This window comes from Nicrophorus vespilloides, unplaced genomic scaffold, assembly GCF_001412225.1.
Source record: "Nicrophorus vespilloides isolate i.1.1-1 unplaced genomic scaffold, Nicve_v1.0, whole genome shotgun sequence".
Lineage (NCBI taxonomy): Eukaryota > Metazoa > Arthropoda > Insecta > Coleoptera > Silphidae > Nicrophorus > Nicrophorus vespilloides.
Window position 1 is genome coordinate 2,238 of NW_017099626.1, and position 21,595 is coordinate 23,832.

Genomic DNA, 21,595 nt, shown 5'->3' on the forward strand with positions numbered 1-21,595 from the left:
ACCACTTAGAGTAATGTAATAATTGGACTATAATGGAACATATGTTGTTGGATAAACGACTGAGTGAAACATGACCATAAATTGTTCGTAATAGTTAAAGAAATTAGATAAAAATATAAATAAAATCTATATAGAAAATGAAACTTAAAGCAATTTTCTTAAGAAAAGAAATGAATATGAATAAAATACTAGTAAAAAAAAAATTCTATCAATTATCTTCAAACTTTATAGAAATAAGAAATAAGAATAAGAAAATTGCATAATTAACAAAAAAGTTGAATTTCAATTCAAGAATTGAAAAATTAAAAATTGTTGACATATTGATCAATATCGTTAAAAGAAATTTTATGTTGAAAAACTTACAAAAATGCTTGATATTTCCTAATGTTAATTGTAATTGGAAAAATGGAATTTTGTTATGTTATTTGATTAATTGTTGAAAATTGTTTTTCTATAGTTGTAACTGAAAGATTGTTAAGAAAACATTGTAAATAGTATAGGTTGTTAAATAAAAAATAAGTAAGTATGTGCGATAGTATAAATGTTATGTTGCATTATGGAAGGAATAGAATGTAACTGCAATAAACTGTAAATAGTTGCAATTGAAACTAAGTAGTTGCGGGAGGGAAAACGGTTCGCCTGAGGTTAGTTAAAAGTAATTGTCGCAGGAGAGGAATGCGTGTATGTATAGCAGTAATGTGTATGCACTTGCCATGTTGAATACCGTGAGCACGAAGTTCTCGATATCGATTTCCTTGCGGTATCGGAGAATGGCTTGATCAAGGACTACCAAGGACTCAATGTGCATTTCTATTGGAACGTCGACGGAGGCAATTCCCGCGGTCGCATTAACACCATCGCGCGCATTCCTCCTCCGAACATCCGATCCGCAATTCCCCTTTGCATCTCCACTATCCTTGTAAACGACATGAGGATGCGGACCGGATGCGGACGAGATCGGAGCTGCAGGTTCGATGAGGTAATGTCCATCGTCGGTCCGTATGTAACCTGCCTTTGGGAAAGACAGATTTGAAAATAGTTCATTTTTGAGTTGAGTTGAGGTTTTCACCAACCAAACCGTTGCATGTGGAGACAGCGGCACGCGATCCTCGGACACCTCTCACCGTTCCACCGAAATGGCATCGATTGTTGTCACTCATCCGTTTGAACTGTTTGGTTCCGGCGCGCGAGATCGTCTCCACAAGTGCCCCGGGACTTGAAATTTTACGATTAGGCAACAGCTCCAAATGGTGATCCCGGCCGGATATCGGCACACTATAGTGGAGATTATCCGATGGACCATCGCCGTCCCGTTTATGGTAATGGCTCAGGGAATGGCTCACGAATTCCCCCAGTTCGTTCACCTTCCTCGGTATAACGATCTCGTAATCTGCAAACAGAAGGTTACCAAAGCGACCAAACAAAGAAATGGGTAAACATTGGAACAGGGTCGATCCCTGATTATTTGTCATTGAATTTCCATTGATGGTTGTTATGCGTTTTGGGTGGTGGTTGGTGGGGTTTTTGGAATTCTGAGCGATGCATTGTTTGCTCTGTTCACGTACATACATATAATATGAATGCCAGTCAGCGCTTTATAATTTACCTTTGTATCTGTCGGCGAGGCTCGCGACAGCGCAACAAATAAAGCACAGCGACAAACAAATCAAAGCGCCAGGATAATGGGCCATTAGATGATGCTGCTGCCCAACTGTCCGTGCCCAGGCTGATCAGGACTCCCTTTTACACACAGAATTTCAGTCGACTCTATCACAATCGCGTTTTGTGTGCTTGCCACCCCGGAGCCCTTCAAACACACACCACGCATCCACTTCCACCGGACGCTACACCTACGATGTCTCTCTCTCTCGCAACTGTCAGAAGTCACGGCCCATTGAAAACGTCAACATGAACAACCCACACTTCGATCACAACATCTCAGAAAATTTAATACAATTACAATTATTTTCTTCACATAATTTGGACAAAACGTAAATATGAAAAAAAAATATACTTACAAAAAAATGCTACAACCCAATCAATATTTAATATTATATAACAATGATCGCAACAAAATACGCAATCGACGATCATTTCTTAACATGTTCAATGATATGAGCATCACCGATGATACCAATTTTGGTAAATAAGTAAAAATGGGACAATCAATGTGCCATGAACATCACGGGTGATATCAACAAAAATACATGAAATGTAATTATTTAAATCAGAGGTTCCCAATTTTTTTTGTGTCGTAGACCCCTTGTCATGTTTTTCGGTTTTGGATAGACCCCCTACTTACCTGATATTGATTTTTTGTAAATTTATTATTTATATTGGGACATCTTTATAATTATTAAGATCTTTGCTCTGAGACTGCGCGTATGCTTGCAACAAGATAATACTGGTATATCATTATGTGCAGGTTATTACAAGTTCAAAATGTATTGCGACCACAAAGCGAATGCCTACATCCTACAACTTATACAATTTTATAAACATATATAATTTTTTTTACTTCCTAGATACTTTTATAAATAATGTATATGTCTTTATATTATAAGATAGAATAAAGTAAGTAAATAGGTACTATCAGTGTATGTTGAGACCCCCAAATTTTTCTTTCTCTGACGTAGACCCTTTGCAGGCTGTTACAGACCTCTGGGGGTCGATATAGACCACTTTGGGAATCACTGATCGAAATCATGTATATTAGTATTCTTTGATTTTCAATGCTGGCTACTGAGTAATGTTTTCGCCACATGCTAACAATGGTAAATTTGACTCTGTTACACAATGAAAGTTGAATTTTGATTAATAATTAGCATTAGACAATCTAAAAAAGTATGTTTCAGAAGATTAATCGTGAAAACGCTGGATTTTCATTTAATTTCTTAATTTTAACAGTTTATTACAAGATAATAATTTCAAATTTGTAAATATTTGTTATTTTGTAGCTAGCGCGCATGTATCATATGCTATTGAGTAACGAAAGAGAACGTTAAGACATTGAGTATTTAATTTGAAGATTTTATTACAAGGAAACGGACAGTTCCACAAATTTGACAGTAGACTTATTGGAAAAGGTATGGTTTTGTCTTTAATTTTAGTATTTGATGTCCACTATAAATATGATATTTGTATCTGTATTTGATTTAGTGTCAATGCCACATGCTAACAATGAGTAAATTTGACTCTGTTACACGATGAAAGTTAAATTTTGATTATTAATTAGTATTAGACAATCTAATAAGTATGTTTCAGAAGATTAACCGTGAAAACGCTGGATTCTCATTTAATTTATTAATTTTAACAGTTTATTACAAGATAATAATTTCAAATTTGTAAATATTTGTTATTTTGTAGCTAGCGCGCATGTATCATATGATACTGAGTAATGAAAGAGAACGTTAAGACATTGAGTATTTAATTTGAAGATTTTATTATAAGGAAAAGGACAGTTCCACAAATCAGACAGTAGACTTATTGGAAAAGGTATGGTTTTGTCTTTAATTTTAGTATTTGATGTCCACTATAAATATGATGTTTGTATCTGTATTTGATTTAGTGTCAATGCCACATGCTGACAATGAGTAAATAGTTTTGACTCAGTAACAAAATATAACAATGAAAGTTAAATTTTGATTAATAATTAGTATTAGACAATCTAAAAAAGTATGTTTCAGAAGATTAATCGTGAAAACGCTGGATTCTCATTTAATTTATTAATTTTAACAGTTTATTACAAGATAATAATTTCAAATTTGTAAATATTTGTTATTTTGTAGCTAGCGCGCATGTATCATATGATATTGAGTAACGAAAGAGAACGTTAAGACATTGAGTATTTAATTTGAAGATTTTATTACAAGGAAACGGACAGTTCCACAAATTTGACAGTAGACTTATTGGAAAAGGTATGGTTTTGTCTTTAATTTTAGTATTTGATGTCCACTATAAATATGATGTTTGTATCTGTATTTGATTTAGTGTCAATGCCACATGCTGACAATGAGTAAATAGTTTTGACTCAGTAACAAAATATAACAATGAAAGTTAAATTTTGATTAATAATTAGTATTAGACAATCTAAAAAAGTATGTTTCAGAAGATTAATTGTGAAAACTCTGGATTCTCATTTAATTTATTAATTTTAACAGTTTATTACAAGATAATAATTTCAAAATTCTAAATATTTGTTATTTTGTAGCTAGCGCGCATGTATCATATGATATTGAGTAATGAAAGAAAACGTTAAGGCATTGAGTATTTAATTTGAAGATTTTATTACAAGGAAACGGACAGTTCCACAAATGTGACAGTAGACTTATAGGAAAAGACATGGTTTTGTCTTTAATTTTAGTATTTCATGTCCACTATAATTATGATGTTTGTATCTGTATTTGATTTAGTGTCGGAAATGCTTGTCACAGAAATTGACATTTAGAAATGAATTTTAAAGTTTTCTATGTTTTACAAAAACGATGTGTTTCGACTTTGGCTGATGAAATAAGCAGACATGCAATATCGAAATCGTCTAGATTGAAGAAGTACAAAGAGCTTCCGGTCTCGAAATACGGCGGAAGACACATAGTGACGATGATACCGGGCTGCGGAAACGGTCCAGAGATGATGAATCACATCCGCGATATTTTCAAGTTCATCAATGCCCCAATCGATTTCGAAGTTGTCGACGTCGAATCTACACCGACTTCAGTGAAACAAGCCATAATGAGCATAAGAAGAAACGGTTGCTGCATCAAAGGCAGCATAGAAAGATTCACCTCGGAGGATGAGAAGCTGTACGCTTCACCGAACGTGGCGATCCGTAAGAAGTTGGACTTATTTTGCAGCTTGAATATATGTAAATCGTATCTCGGTGTTCCGGCGAGATATCAAAATATTGATATTGTCATCGTGAGAGAGAATGTTGAGGGTGAATATTCCATGTTGGAGCATCAGAGTATTCCTGGTGTAGTTGAAAGCATGAAGGTTTGTACTACGTATAACTCGGAGAGGATAGCTCGTTGGACTTTCGAGTTTGCCAAGAAGTTTAATAGGAAGAAGATTAGCATAATCCATAAAGCTAATATTATGAAGCTGTCGGATGGATTGTTTTTGAGAACGATCAAGAAAGTTGCCAAGGAATACCCGAATATTCAGGTTGATCAAATGATTGTGGACAACTGCTGCATGCAGATCGTCTCGGATCCGCATCAATTCGATATATTAGTGTGTCCAAATCTGTACGGCACGATTCTTTGCAACGTCGTTTGCGGACTCATCGGAGGTCCCAGCTTGATTTCCGCTGCGAATTTCGGTTACAATTGCGCGGCTTTCGAAACTGCGACGAGATCACCGGAAAGTGTTGTAGCGGAACCGGACACCGTCAGTCCAGTAGCTCTTATAAACGCATCCATAGAGCTGCTCTTCTACTTGGGTTACATCGAACACGCTAAGCTGTTGAGGAAGGCCACGTCGAAAACCGTGGAGAAGGACCTCGTAAGGACGAAGGACATAGGCGGAACGAACAGCACCACCGAGATGGTGGAAGCAATTAAAACGAATATATCCGCTTTTAACGATGCCTGAAATAAAACCGTGTTTAATTGAAATGAGTTATGTGGAAATATGTAAAAGGGTGCGCTGTTAAAATGTTGGAGTCGAGGAGAAAAGGGTTCGCAATCCCGGTTAGTCCTTATCGCGCCCTCGCAGGCCGCGAAGGCGTGAAATCGCGAAAGAAAAAGTTCTTAATTGTCGTTTTCCCACCCTTATTTTTTCTCTCTCTCTCTAAGATTCCCTCAGCGCGCGCGAGTAGGGCTTTTCCCAGACGATCCGCAACTATCTCCGTTTTTTTTTTCTTCACTGCTTATTACTTTTTCGGCGTATATTAATCTTCCTTTCTTCCATTGACATGCAATCTTAATCGTCGATGTAATGGTTCGCGAAATTCGCTCTTCAGGGTGGAGGGAATCCCCCCCCAAACGACCACCCTCTCTCTCTACGATTCCATCCCGAAAACGGCGACGCTATATCCAACGCGGCGTGAAATTTAATTTCGCTTCAAATGTACAAAATTTTTATTATTTGGAAAAATCGGCTGACTCGAAAAGTCGGAACGAAATATATATATATGTGTGTGGATAATTGTGTAAGCAAAATGCAATCGCAATTAATGGAAAGCAAATAGAGCGGGGACGGATTTTCCAATACAAATTGAAATATTTATATTTGACCGAAATAAATAAACCCGGAAAAAAATTAAATTAAATACAAAAACAAAACGTTTGTGTGCTTGTATTCATGCATGGGGCGAAAAGTAGGGCATATTTTTTTTGTTACTCGCATTACAAATATAGATTTTCCAATAATTATTTCTAGATAAAAGTATATTTTTTCGGATTTCGTTTATTCATATCATGACAATTAATTTAAATAAAAAATAATGATCATCAAGAATTTGGTCAATTATTCAAAATATTTATTCAACTTACATAAGTGGGCGACTAATAGGCGAATGGTTAAGTCGCCCTACCCACGAGCTAGTGGACGCAGGTTCGAATCCTGGTCAAGCCAGGCCCTTTGTGAGCCCTCTTGGTGCTTCCAGCAATAGGACCATCGTTCATTACAGATGGACAGTGAAATGAATGAAGTTCAGCATATGAACTTTCAGCCAAGTCGATGGACAATGACAGTGTTAAGGATAGTAGCAGATTTCACAGTCAAAGGAAATAGTGGAATCGCAGAGAATTCCTAATGTCTTACCGCGATCTTAAATTTACTCATTGTTCACATTGATGAACAGATTGTTACACGACATAAAAAAACTTACATAAGTTACTAGGTAAATTTAATGCGTTTTAAGCTAAATATTTATACTTTATTAGAGACATAAATTTAAACTTTACATATTTTTTTTATTAAATTTTGATACAATATTGAGTTCATTTCATACTGATATTTCAGTTCATTTGATACTGAAATTACTGTATTTATGATGGTTACAACCATTACTATGATTGCTTCATGCGGTCATCTTCGCTTCAATTCGTCTACCTATTATTTTATTGTCTTCTTTTCGTTTATGTTAGTTACTATATAACATTACGTTGCGTCTCATTTATTCGAGCTGGAATTAATTCAGGTGCAGCTGGTTCGTGTGTTTCAGTTTTGGTTTCCAATTACTTCGTGCTTATTCACCTCGATAGTTGGATATCTAATTAGAAAGTTAGATACGTAACATTTTGTGAAATCTAATAGAATCAAGTATAATTGCTTTAGATATTATTTCAGTTTTTCTTTTATACAAATTTAAATGTTAAAACTATCTTTAATGTATCAATTAATACAGTAATAATTGGTTGTATTAAATTAAAGGTTGTTTTTTTGATTTGTTAGATTTTAAAGTTTTTAATTTTGATCTTAATTAAATAATCTTTATTCCAAAGATAAAAAATAGATATTTTTTTAATATAAAAATAGTAATTAATTAAGAAGTTCTATAAATAAGTTCAAAACTAACTTATATATTTTTTTTTTGGCAAAAAGTCTTAATATTAAACTACTACCATTATTTTCATTATTATAATAGTTATAAAATATAGATGATTAAGAAAAAAATTACAAATTACAAAAATTAAATTACAGCTAAAATGCTAAAGTTATATGGTAAATAAATTTTCTATGATGCATAATAATTAAATATGTTTCTAAAATATTTAATAGGAAAATTCAATGAATTCAAAATTGAATTCCACTTTGAAACCTGAAGAAATATTTGGATATTGAAAAAAAAAGAATACAAAATTAATTGTACGATATTATGAAATCACCACTTTGATGCTTAATTTACAAAATATAATTATTTTATATTAATAAAACAAAAATTGCTCTAGATTCATATAATTTTTCTTAAGATATTTTTAGCTTTTCAAATTATTTTCATAAAGAAATAACAATATTTGCATTTTCATGTTTCAGGATCTTTCAGATATACATATTTGTCTTATTAGAATTGTAAAAAGATTATAATACTAAAATATTTGACTTTTGAAGAATTTTATTTTGTTATTTAGTAAAGAAGTAATTAACTTTATTAATTTTACACTTCTTTTTTTACTTAATTATTTAAATCATCAGTGTCTTAATAATTTCGTCCCTGCTGATGCTCATTGATACTAAAAATATATATTTTTGTATTGTATGAAAGGATTAAGATATTTAATCTACTATTTTATTGATGAATTTAGGTAAAAATTGGATTTGATTGTTTATGGAAGTTGCATATATATCATTGTATTTTATTAGCATCATAAACGCAACACAGATTAAGTAGGTTTATGTAAATGTATCTTATAATAGAGTGGGATCGTGCAGAAGTATGAAGTATAATCTGGTTATATTGTTAAACGTAATGATGCCGATGAAAAGCGGGAAGGAATAGGACGTAACCCGGCGCATCCACCGCAAACGCGCTCATGCTAATAGGTCTGGTAATGCATGTGCGGAACGGTGCGACATAAATTAAGACGATATTGTCGTGTTCGGTGCGGCGATAAAACGGTATGATTAATGCCGCCTTTTTGGGGTGGCGGTGTTGGTGGCGTGGTTGTAGGTTGAGGTGGTGGGTTCGCAGGAACTCCCTTCCTCGGCTCGGCTGTAAAGTTAAAAAAGCCATAAAAGTAAACAGGATCTTAAGGGCTGCCGTAGACGATATCGGGAACGGGGCTAAGTAGCTTTTGGTGTAACCGGCTGTGGCTGATGCGATCGTAGTCCTGGTTAGTGGCATGTTCCGAAGAAAAGTAAGAGAAAAAAAATACACACACACATCGATTGAAGAATGAGAAGAAGCACTGCAGGACCCTGTTGAATCCCGATGCATCGAAGGGTAGGTAAACATATGCAGGCAGCTCTCGTGTAACCGTTGATCCTTCTCCCCAATGTTGACAATGTACATAGTATTAAAGCGTCCGTGTACTCGCTAGAGCGAGGTCCTAAACTTCGTTACGAACATACACACACACACCTCACCTCACCTCACAGATCCTAGTTTACAATGCAATGCGATAAATTTGTTTTGAAATCAAATTAGCGTCAGACGGGGAACGCAATGAATTCGTATTATTCGCCGGAAATAAATAACGATTTTACGCCGTGTGCGTCGCAAGGTGGAAACAGTCCTGTTTCGTATACATAATAGTACACTTCAAGTCCATTCGTTTTCACGCACGCATCAATCATCATCGTTCTTCATTCAACAGATATGAACCCATCAGTTTCCCAAGCTCCTAATTGCTGGCAATTAACACACATTTTTTTTTATATAAATTCTTATGAAACGACTTTTCAATTTACTTTTTTTTTATACTATATTATTTTATTTATTGCGTGAAATTTGCATATGGAAATCGCTTCATTTTCAAAAGAAAAACTTTTGAATTATGTAACAACTATTTGAAATTGGAATTATGAAATTTTATACTAATCTAATCCAAATATTTTAAACTTTTGTAAATTATTACATTTTAGTATACTAATTATGAAATACGTAACGAATATTCAATTTACTTGTTTATACAATAGTTTTTTCATTTATTGCATTGAATTTACACATGGAAATGAAATTTTTAATTAATTGATTCATAATAATATATCTTTATTTTTCAAATAAATATTTATGAATGAAATAATTATTTCTTTATATTTATTTGTAAATACTTTTGGATTGTGTTAATTGACGCCTACTATGTTGATTGATTAATTAGTGGCGCGGATTTTGGTGTTCGTAAATGTATATGTATATATATATATATACATACGGTGGTACGTGTATTATATTCAACGAATTACACGCGGCTCACCCCTATTATGCGGATGATGCATCCCGTTATAATTGAGCCAATAATTTATCCCGCGGTTCTCTATCATCGGTATAACCAGGAACTAAATATTATTCATACGCACACAATCATCATACGATAATTATTTCCAAGGATTAAAAATCAACGTATTCCGTTTCTCTCTCTCTCTCTCCCTGCAAAACAAATACATCTATCTATATATTGTATACATATCGTTTAATTAACTGCTGTTCTCTATTCAAATTGATTTAATTTTATCACTCAGCAAAATAAAATATAAATAAAGTTTCCGAGAAAAAAAAATTCGAGCGTTATTTTCCATTTTTATTTAAATATAAACGCACATTGCAGCCAAATAGATGAAACTATAACAATTTACTCGCCACAATCCCCAATCATTCAGCTTTCATATGCATCTTTTGGATCCATTCAGTCTATTATAGTTTCCGAGAAAATTACTAAAATGTGAACACACTATTTTTTTGAGAATTAATTTTCCATTTTTTCAACTTTGAACGTGAATTCTAGTCAGATGTAACAGTATAACATCTAGATGCATATAATCTTTTGAATCTATTATATATTCTTGTTCTCTATACAAATTGATTTAATTTCATCTGTCAACAAAATAAAATCTAAAAAAATGTTCCAAGAAAATCACTGTTTTTCGAGCGTTAATTTTTCATTTTTTTTTTCAAATATGAAATCACATTGCAGCCAAATCGATTAAACTATAGCAATTTATAAATACTCGATACATTCTTCAAACTTCCATCTTTCATATGCATCTTTTGGATTCATTCAGTTTATTATAGTTTTCGAGAAAATCACTAAAATGTGAACACACTGTTTTTTTTTCTCGCGTTAATTTCTCATTTTTTCAACTTTGAACGTGAATTATAGTCAGATGGATGAGACAACAGAAGTAATTGATTTAATTTCATTTGTCAGCAAAATAAAATATATAAAAAAAAACAATTTCAGAATAATAGTGATAAATTAAAGGTTCATTAAGTAAACTATTTGGGACTTAAATCTCGTTAAATCTCAATCACCATTGTCCTGTCTCCATAAGCCTTCTAGTAGTTCTCAGATTGGGCTGTTCGTTTTATAGCTCCACGAAGACCAAAACCCACGAAGATCCTTCATACTTAACCAACATTTAATACCTATTCCACCGCTACGAAGTGTCCCCAACTATCACCTAATCTCGCTTTACACATTCGCTTTTCCTGACATCATTCACAATAATTAAACAAAATACAGTGATTCTAATGTTATTACTTATAAAAATTCAAATAATTGCTGTAAACTCAATGGGTTTTCATTAAAATCAATATAATTATAATTGAATTTACTGAATTTCAAATAGGCAATAAAAATACATTTATATATATCTTTTTTTACACACTTTAAACAAACCGTTTATCATTTTATTGCGTGATATGTATATGTTTTATTTTTAAATATTTTGTATAGTGTGGTTTCAGTGGTAATGATTTGACCACGGGCAGCAATTGGTATTAATTCGTTCTCGGCCACAAAACCGCCGTTTTCATTATGATGCATGCGATTTTAAAATCGGAAATGCGCTTTTGTAAATAATATACAATTACGTCGGACGTAAATCACGATTATTGCGATAGAAATTTATTCCCGTTTTACACGTGCCGCGCCATTACCAGAGAGGGATCATTACATAACTGGGAGGAGAAAAACGGCAACATCCAATCCTTGCATTCATCATTTCCCTGTTTACATTTTCTTCTCTCGCGTTTAACTCTAATTTGATTGCCTCCACATTTTTTCTTGCTTCGCCCACTTGTTCGATTTTGTTTTGTTAATTATTCCTTGTTAAATTTCAATTTATCCGGCCGTGCAGCATTCTCTTTCCCGATCCTCATTACGTTAATTAGAAGCCACTAACTAAGACATGACAGTTTACAGCGAAACTTCGTTTACGAACTTCGCTTCGTTGCTAATTATTATTAACTTCAGTTATACTCACTTTTCTTTTATTAACTCAAATTTTTAATTATCTTTTCATTTTGATGAGAAATATGAATAATACCAAAGAAAATATAATAGTTTTTGCTTGTATATCTTTTTTTATCTAAATTTATAAAAAAAAATTGTCACTATAAACAACAGAAATTATTATTTTTTTAATTATATTTCATACTTATTTTCTTACAACATATGAGAAAATAAGACAATTTTTGTAATTAACTTTTTTTATCGGTTAACATTACAATTTTGTAATAGAAAATTATCGATGCATAACAAAATTTGTTATTAACTTTAGTTTCATATATAAATTGTTTTCATTTCAATGAGAAATTCTTACTACATAAAAAGAATCTGCAGAAAATATAATTAGTTTTTACATATTTTCAATTATGTTTTCATTTTGATGAAACTTTCTCATCATGAAATAAAATTGATTTTTTAAACAATTTCATTTACTAAATTTAATAATAAATTTCTATTAACTATACTTTTTTTTTTATAAATTTATTATAATTTTACAGAAAAAAACTTTTATGTAAATAAAGGGTGTCCCAAAATGAACGCAAGGTTTGAATTTGCCGCCATTTGTGCAGTAAAGTGTCAAATTGTTTTTTTTTGGGTTTCCAGCACTTTACTGCACAAATGGCGGCAAATTCAAATCTTGCTTGAATTCGGACACCCTTTATAAATAAGTGATTGTATACAAAAGAATGTCGTGTTTTTAATTTTGTTGTATTTTTTTTTTACAAATATATGTGAAAATAATGAAATAAAAATTATTCTACACATTTTATTTAGAAAATTACAGACTGTTGAATCTAAACTAATAAAACTCCTATTTTTCTGCTATTTATGTTACCTATTACTATAATCAAATTGATAAAAACAAAATGTAAAAAAGAAAATGAATATGCGTGCATTTCATATAATGCGATAAAAGCTCAAGATCAGAGGGCTTTTATTTATGTAGGCTAATATAATTCCATACCGTTTCCATACTTTAGAAGGGAAAATTATAGTATTTGTATCAAATATTAGTCGTGGAATTAATGCCAGGAGATGCACACGGATAAGACGTTACGTGTACGAAAAGCGGACTTATCGCAAAGTTCTCTCAAATGAACCGAAACATCTTATGTGCATGCAACTTTGCAATTCCCAACAAAACTGTTTACTTTGAACTTTCTGCAGAAAATAATCCTCGGCGATGCAAAAAGTTTCCAAAATTGATTATAATATCATTATTTTTATGCAAATTTTACAACATAATCATTTCATATGTCGATTAAAACGTTAATAATTGCTATAGAATTCAAAAATAAAATTAAAAAAAAAATTGTTTATTAGTTCTAGAATCAAAACCTTTTCGGACAAATGTCGGATATATTCGCCCTATTCTTTATAAAGAAGACTAAGATTATGTAAACTTATATACAAGTCCACTTTGGTGGCGCAGTAGATAATTTTACAAAGCAATTTTGCAAGAACCGTTTGAAAATGCAATAATGAAAAATCTCCATCCCCAAAGGGTTAACAAAACAATAAGAAATAAAAAAAAGAATGTTGTAACAAAAGTTGCATTATTTTCATGTTTGTTGTGTAATTCGTCAAGAAATGTTGTGTTTTACTACATAATCATTTCATATGTCGATTGAGACGTTAATTATTAAGTAGAATTATTTATTATAACATTTATTTCTAAAGAATTCAAAAATTAAAATAAATAAATAAAATAAAATTATTGTTTATAGTTCTAAGAATCAATTTAAACCTTTCCGAACAAATTATTTATTATAACATTTATTGCTATAGAGTTCAAAAATTAAACAATTTAAACGTTTTTGGATGAATGTCGGATATATTCGCCTTATTCTTTCTAAAGAAGACTAAGATTATGTAAACTTATATACAAGTTCACAGTATATAATTTTGCAAAGCAATTTTTCAAGAACCATTTGAAAATGCAATAATGAAAAATCTTCATCCCAAAGCGTTAACAAAACAATAAGAAATAAAAAGAAAAACAAATATTGCATTATTTTCATGTGTCTTCTATAATTCGTCAGGAAATGTTGTGTTTTACAACATAATCATTTCATATGTCGATTGAAATGATAATTATTAAGTAGAATTATTTATTATAACATTTATTTCTATAGAATTCAAAAATTAAATTAAATTATTGTTTATTAGTTCTAAGAATCAATTTAAACCTTTTCGGATGAATGTCGGATATATTCGCCCTATTCTTTATAAAGAAGACTACGATTATGTAAACTTATATACAAGTCCACTGCGGTGGCGCAGTAGATAATTTTACAAAGCAATTTTGCAAGAACTATTTGAAAATGCGATATTGAAAAATTTCCATCCCAAAAGGGTTAACAAAACAATAAGAAATCAAAAAAAAAAACGTAAAATTATTGTTTATTACTTCTCAGAATCAATTTAAACCATTTCGGACAAATGTCGGATATATTCGCCTTATTCTTTATAAAGAAGACTAAGATTATGTAAACTTATATACAAGTCCAAAGCACTTACAACGCAATTTTTCAAGAACCATTTGAAAATGCGATATTGAAAAATCTTCATCCCTAAAACTTCATCCCGTTAACAAAACAATAAGAAATAAACAAAAATGTAACAAATGTTGCATTATTTTCATGTGTGTTGTGTAATTCGTCAGGAAATGTTGTGTTGTTCTTGAAACTTGCATGATTTCATCTAATTTACTCGCGTTCCTCTAGTCTAGTTTATTTATTTTTTTAATCATTAGTTCGACGTTGTTTGGAGCCGTGCAGGGAATCCGGTTATGATGAATTCAGTCCGTGCAGTATTTGCAATTCCGAACATAATTAAAGCAAACTCTCGGCAGGTGTATAACACTGTATGATGTGATATGATATTACATCGTGGAAGTCGTGTAATTTCCTCCATTCCGAAATAAACAACGACGATTGCTGTTTGATCATCCTCCTAGGATCCCACCTTACGAATGATAGACGTACTGTTTTCCTAAAGAGAGATATACACCCCGACTTAAGACAAATATTTGCCGCGCCAGTTTCCACCTTCGTAGAAGCCCTTTGTTAAGGGACGAACGATGAAAAATTGAGGTTTCTCAACAACAATATCGGTTGGGTAAGGGAAGCGATGAGTTTGTGTGTGTGTATGTGTGAAGGGATGCGGCGTTAAGGGCGGATGCAAAGCAGATTGCCGGAGCGGAGAAGCTATTAAAGGATTCACTGGGTGTAATTTGAAAGGACGTAGTGAAAGACGCCCGCGGGGTCTCCTCGCTTAAGCCCTTGTTACCATCAGGATTTGCCAGTTTACAACGAGGCATTAGTCCCGTCGGAGAGGATCGTGGTCAGCGCGCTGATTGCTAATGAGATCCTTCGCGAATCAATTAGGAATATCCGCAGCAAACACAGCTACTAATTGAAGAACAACAACAACAACAAACAAATAAACAACAACGTCGTTTCATTTCGCCGAGATAATCCCGAGGGGATGCGCTGCAAACATGCATTTTATTAATAAACGGGGGAAGCGTCTTTCGGTGGAAATGCACATAATTAATTAAACTTCTTGGTGGAAATGAATTCAGCGCCATCTCTGAACGATCCCTTTGTTTTTTTTTTATTTGCTCTCGAGGGTTGATCGCGAAAGCTCGCTCCATATCCAAATTCAATTTAGAGTCTCTCACTCTCTACTATCTGCTGACACCCCTCGCTGCGAACACACACAAAAAAAAACCAACAAGATAATCCACCAAGGGGTGTCCAAAACACAAGGATTGATCCCAATTTAATAGCAGCCGCAACCCTCTCAACCGCTATTTTTGTTTTCTATTATAATTTTATTATATTTTATCAATATTTACTCACTCTGCCCCAATTTATAGTAAGATTTCAATGTTGATTGGTCAAAATTTTGATAACTGAAGTTTTGATAAGAAAACAAATCTATTCTATTTTAATGTATAAATAATTGAAAATAAAAATTCTGAATTATTAAGTTAATACTTAAAATTATGAAAATATTAATTGTAACTACGTGAAAATATCAAAAAAAGTTTTAATTAATAATTTTCATTAATTAAAATGAACAAATTCCAATGAATTTAATTAAAATTTGTAAATTTCGTATCGATTAATTAACATTTCAAAATAGGAAATGGACAATTAAGTCAAAAATTATATAATGTGTAACCATTATTTGTTCCTCTTGAGAATTGATCACGAAAGCTCACTTCAAATCCAAATTCAATTTAGACACCCTCCTATCAACTGACACCCTTCTCTTCGAACGAAAAAAAAAAGAGACACCAACAAGATAATTCGCCGTGGGGTGTCCAAAAAACCGCATACACAAGGATTGATCCCAATTTAATAGCAGCCGCAACCCTCTCAACCACTATTTTTGTTTTCTATTATAAATTTATTATATTTTATCAATATTTACTCACTCTGCCCCAATTTATAGTAAGATTTCAATGTTAATTGGTCAAAATTTTGATAACTTAAGTTTCCATATACTTTTATTAAGTTTTGGTGAGAAAAAAAAAATCTATTCCATTTTAATTTATAAATATTTGAAAATAAAAAATCTGATTCTTTAAGTTAAGACTTAAAAATATGAAAATATTAATTGAATCTTTGTGAAAATATCAAAAAAAATATTAAATTGATTAATTATTAATTATAATGAACAAATTCTATTGAATTTAATTAATATTTGAAAATTTGGTTAATTAATTAACATTTCAATATAGGAAATAGAAAATTAAGTCAAAAGTTATATAATTTTTAACCATTACTTGTTCCTCTTGAGAATTGATCACGAAAGCTCACTTCAAATCCAAATTCAATTTAGACACCCTCATATCAACTGACACCCTTCTCAGCGAACGAAAAAAAAAGAGACACCAACAAGATAATCCGACGTGGGGTGTCCAAAAAATCACAAACACAAGAATTGATCCCAATTTAATAGCAGCTGCAACCCTCTCAACCACTATGTTTGTTTTCTATTATAAATTTATTATATTTTATCAATATTTACTCACTCTGTCCCAATTTATAATAAGATTTCAATGTTGATTGGTCAAAATTTTGATAACTGAAGTTTCCATATACTTTTATTAAGTTTTGGTGAGAAAAAAAATCTATTCCATTTTAATTTATAAATATTTGAAAATAAAAAATCTGATTTTTAAGTTAAGGCTTAAAAATATGAAAATATTAATTGAACCTTTGTAAAAATATCAAAAAAAATATCAAATTGATTAATTATTAATTAAAATGAACAAATTCTATTGACTTTAATTAAAATTTGAAAATTTGGTTAATTAATTAACATTTTAAAATAGCAAATAGACAATTAAATCAAAAGTTATATAATGTTCAACCATTACTTATTCCTCTTGAGAATTGAAATCCAAATTCAATTTAGGCACCCTCCTATCAACTGACACCCTTCTCAGCGAACGAAAAAAAAAAACAGAGACACCAACAAGATAATCCGCCGTGGGGTGTCCAAAAAACCGCAAACACAAGGATTGATCCCAATTTAATAGCAGCCACAACCCTCTCTTCCACTGTTTCCATTTTCTATTGTATTTTGATTAGGACTTTTGATGTTGCGGTAATTGCCGTTTGAAGCTCAAACGTTCCACCAACAACAAAACGAAAATTATACAAACAGAGAAAAAAAAAGATGAGGCACATTCATCAACAGCGCTTTGATTTTTTTTTCTTTCTATTTTTTTGCGAATGCTTTTGTTCGGTGTTTATAGGATGGAATTTTAATTGCCGTTCGATTTGCAATTATGCGTTTCCAAAGGTTTCCGTTTGATTGCAGTTATTTTGCATTGATCACGCACAAAAGGACACCAAATAAATCATTAATAAAGTTCGTTTTTGTTCAGAAACAATTGCATTTGTTGTTTGTTTTTGTATTTTTAAACAGTATTCAACGTTTTATGTTTTATACAACTTGAATTTATGGACAGGTTTTAGTAATTGCATAAATTATGTTCGTTTTCATAAAGCTTATTACTAAAATTGTGTTTTAAGTCAATATTTATATTTAGGTAGTAATTTAGTGAATTGGCACTGTTCGAAGCCGGACTAATCGAGGTCACTGAAACCGTATAGAAATAAAAAGCATAATAATATACTTGTTTCTACAGATGACAAAAAAAGTATCTACAAAAATAATTTTTGTACACAAATTTTTTGAAATTATTTGTTTCTATGGAACTTTAATTTGTTTGGAAATTTTTAAACCATACTATAGTGAATTCGTACTATGCGGGGTATTCCTGTATAACAATATCTTCTATCCTCTCATATTTTCTATTGAAATTTAGTTGGTTTTGATATATTCAAACCGTACTATATAGTGAATTCGCACAGATTGAAGCCGTACTATGCAAGATATTTCTTTACGTCCATTTCTTATGATAACCTCTCATAGTTTACCTGTGTATGAATAAGTTTGTTACTTTCCATTTCTTGTCATAGACTCTCATAATTTTTTAATTTTCTATTGAAACTTAGTTTGTTTTGAAATTTTCAAACCGTACTATAATGAATTCGCTCTGTTTGAAGCCGCACTATGCATTAATACTTTTATAATTCTAGATATTATTGAAAATATGCTTTTATAAAGAGAATATTTAGATGTAACAAATATTCACAAATAATTCTGATTATCTCCATTTAGATGTAGTTTATTTTCAATGAAATGAGGTTCTCAGCATGATCTTTAATGATTATATCACAAACCATAATGAATAGAATTGATCAAAAACATGTATATCAAAGCCGGATAATTGGGGAATATAAACTGCAATTACCATTCAAAAATGAAAGAATTCAAAGTTAACATTGTTATGATTTTCTCAAAATCTATGTTTCATAGTAAGAATCCAAAACATGTATATCACAGTTACGAATTTGGGTAATGAGTAATTATACATAATTGTATCTATAACCAATTATTTGTAAAATTTATTCAAAAATAAAAATCTTGAAAGCTTAAAAATTCTAAGAAATTCAAGAATAAAATTATAAAAAAAAAATAATACTCAAAATCAATATTTCATATAAAAAAAATTCAAAATGTGGACATTAAAGCTGAATATTTAAGAAATCTAATGAGTATTTGCACAAAAGTTTATCTACATTTGGTTGATTCATTAAAAAAATCACCAATACAAAAGTTTTCATATATTCGTAATTTTCTCAAAATAATGACTGAATACGTACGAAATGTAAAGAGTATTTTTATACCAATTATAACTATATCCATTTGATTGTAAAATTAATTGAAAAATGAAGTAATTTTTGAAATAAATGATTAACAATAATAAATTTGAAAGATCCACAATTTCGTACAAAAGTAAATGGATTTTCCCAATTTTTTTTTTTGTAGTTGTAAAATTTCGTTTTCGCAGAGAATCGCGGATGACAATGTGCTGCAATTAAAGTTATTTTGGCGAAAAACGGGCGTTCGAGCCAGAAGTTGAAATGGCGCGCCGAACATTTGCCAGTTCTGATTAAATTTGTCGAGTTTTATTAAAACAACTTGACGAGCCGCGGGGAGTCATCAGATGATAGCAGGAGGAGGACGTGGAAGAGACTTGCTTCTAAAACTTTGTGCTCCTCGGAATCCTTCCACCTAAATTAATTCATCCTTCGTCCTCTCCGTTTATCAATTGCCACATTTTTTTATTTGTTTTTATATATATATATATAAAAATATGATTTTTGTTTTTGCTCCCTTCGCGAATTCCCATCGCTCGTTCATCCATTCAATTATTATTATTATTATGCCCCCTTTCTTTTATACTCTTCTTCATCATCTGATCAAAAACTCGGCGCATCTTTCGTCGAGGCAAATGGTGATAAATGACTTTGGGGGATTTCAAGGAGGGCGAACGAGTTTCGCCTCCACTTCTATTCTAGTCTTTTTCTTCTGAACTCAGCGCTCTTTATGTAAAAAGGTTATTTGTTTACACCCGAAGACTGATCATATTTCCCGTTTATACTAAAAAATCTATTAATTTCCATTTTCCCAATCGATTCACCCTCCACCAAAACCCATCCTCATTTTATATGGTTGCAGTTCGGCATCATCCGAGGGTTGTGATCCGTTCAGATTTGCNGTAATTATTGAGGATCCGAGCTTTTGTTTTAATGGCGTCGATTGAACGATTCATCTGATTATTACAATAGGATCCAATACGAAACGCCTGAGACTCAGAACCTAACATCCTTTGGTTAATCTCTAAAATTAGTTATATAAAAATTAACAAACTTATTCAAATACAGCAGCGGTCGGGGAACTTTTTTAACCATTACCCCAAAATATTTTTGCGTAAGTCGATATTAACTTAATAAGAATGGGGGGGGGGCATTCTGAAAAAAAACAATCAATGTAAATTTTAAATAAACATTATTTATTGAATTAATTTACATTTACATATTTATAAAAAAAAAGTTACATGAAAATAGTAAGTATGTAATAGACAAACGAAATAAAATTCTTAAATTGGAACAAACAAAAATTAATTGAAAACTTTCCCCCTTTAGGTTTTGGAAAAAAGATGTTGCTTCATGTTTTATATAATTACTTCAAAATTGGGACTTTTTGATGTAAGAGCAATTTGAATACAGTCTTCGTTTAATCGATTTCTGTTTTTCGTTTTTATGTTCATTAGAGTGGAAAAGCCTTGTTCACAATGGTAGGTTGATGCAAATAGCAGCAATTTTTTTACCGCCTCCTCATGTGCAATTTTGAAAGCCTTTGCAGCATTTGACAACCAAAAAGACGACAGATTTGCTTTGGTCTCAAATTGAATACAGTATTGGATGGAAGTTCAAGAATTGCCTCTGCCAAACCTGGAGATTCTTCTTGTATGTTAGTAATTTCACTTTTAAAAGGATCTACAACCCAATTCACTGTTTGTACATCAAAGTAGTCAGATAACCGCTCTCTGAGTTTGGTAAGATGAAATTTAAAAAAATTCATTTTCATCCCATTTTGGGTAATTTACCCCGATTCCCCGACCGCTGATATACAGGAACATTGTGAGAGACTATAACAAGAAATTTATATATAATTTTTTTGAAAGAAAATTACACCCAAATTGGTGGACATACGGATATAAATTGATTTTTATATAATTTTGTAAAGCTTTTCAACTTTTGTATCATAAATTTGGATTCTATAAACTTCAAGTAATCATTTATAGTGAATATGATTATGAAATAGAAAGTTTAAGATGAGTTAAATCTTGTATAATACAATAATATACCCAATTATAATTTGAAAGCAATTGGTACTAACATTTCGCGAAGCTTCACACTCTCGTTTCTGCGAAGCCGCTGAAACGTGTGCTTCATTTATTTAATGACTCATTAACGGAACGCCCGCAGCGTCCAGATTAAAATGTAAATGTTTGTTAAAGACTTTTTGGCAAGTGCTGGGGTTTTGGAAAATCGGGCAGAAGAAGGAAGAGGAATCGCTGGATGGTGTGTGTGTATGCATGTGCGGCGTGCTACTAACGCTGATTGGGTTAACAAACTTTAACAGTGGCAAACTTGGATGGTCCCCAGAATAGGTAAATCCTCTTAATAATGCGGTCCGTTTCCGCAAACCTATTTACATAAACTCCTTGCAACAGACAGCGGCGTTCGGAGAACTATTCCACC

At 31.7% G+C, this 21,595-nt stretch overlaps 2 protein-coding genes across 2 annotated transcripts; one reads left to right on the forward strand and one right to left on the reverse strand.

Moving 5' to 3' along the window:
- Positions 1–649: 649 nt before the first annotated feature.
- Positions 650–1,691, reverse strand: LOC108564904 (A disintegrin and metalloproteinase with thrombospondin motifs 18-like). The gene is made up of 3 exons (XM_017924101.1): positions 1,607–1,691; positions 1,074–1,390; positions 650–1,012 (listed from the first exon to the last, which is right to left on the reverse strand). Exons 1-3 carry the CDS (start codon positions 1,689–1,691, stop codon positions 650–652), a joined length of 765 nt encoding a protein of 254 aa, XP_017779590.1.
- Positions 1,692–4,449: 2,758 nt separating this feature from the next.
- On the forward strand, positions 4,450–5,592 carry LOC108564905 (isocitrate dehydrogenase [NAD] subunit gamma, mitochondrial-like). The gene has a single exon (XM_017924102.1). The coding sequence runs from the start codon at positions 4,450–4,452 to the stop codon at positions 5,590–5,592; it is 1,143 nt and encodes a 380-aa protein (XP_017779591.1).
- Positions 5,593–21,595: the final 16,003 nt, after the last annotated feature.

Coding starts and splice junctions, on each gene's coding strand:
- LOC108564904 (XM_017924101.1), bottom strand. CDS start 1,691: ATGGCCCATTATCCTGGCGCTTTGATTTGTTTGTCGCTGTGCTTTATT. Junction 1,391..1,606: donor CCTCGCCGACAGATACAAAG/GTAAATTATAAA, acceptor TTCTGTTTGCAG/ATTACGAGATCGTTATACCG. Junction 1,013..1,073: donor TCTCCACATGCAACGGTTTG/GTTGGTGAAAAC, acceptor TCTTTCCCAAAG/GCAGGTTACATACGGACCGA.
- LOC108564905 (XM_017924102.1), top strand. CDS start 4,450: ATGAATTTTAAAGTTTTCTATGTTTTACAAAAACGATGTGTTTCGACT.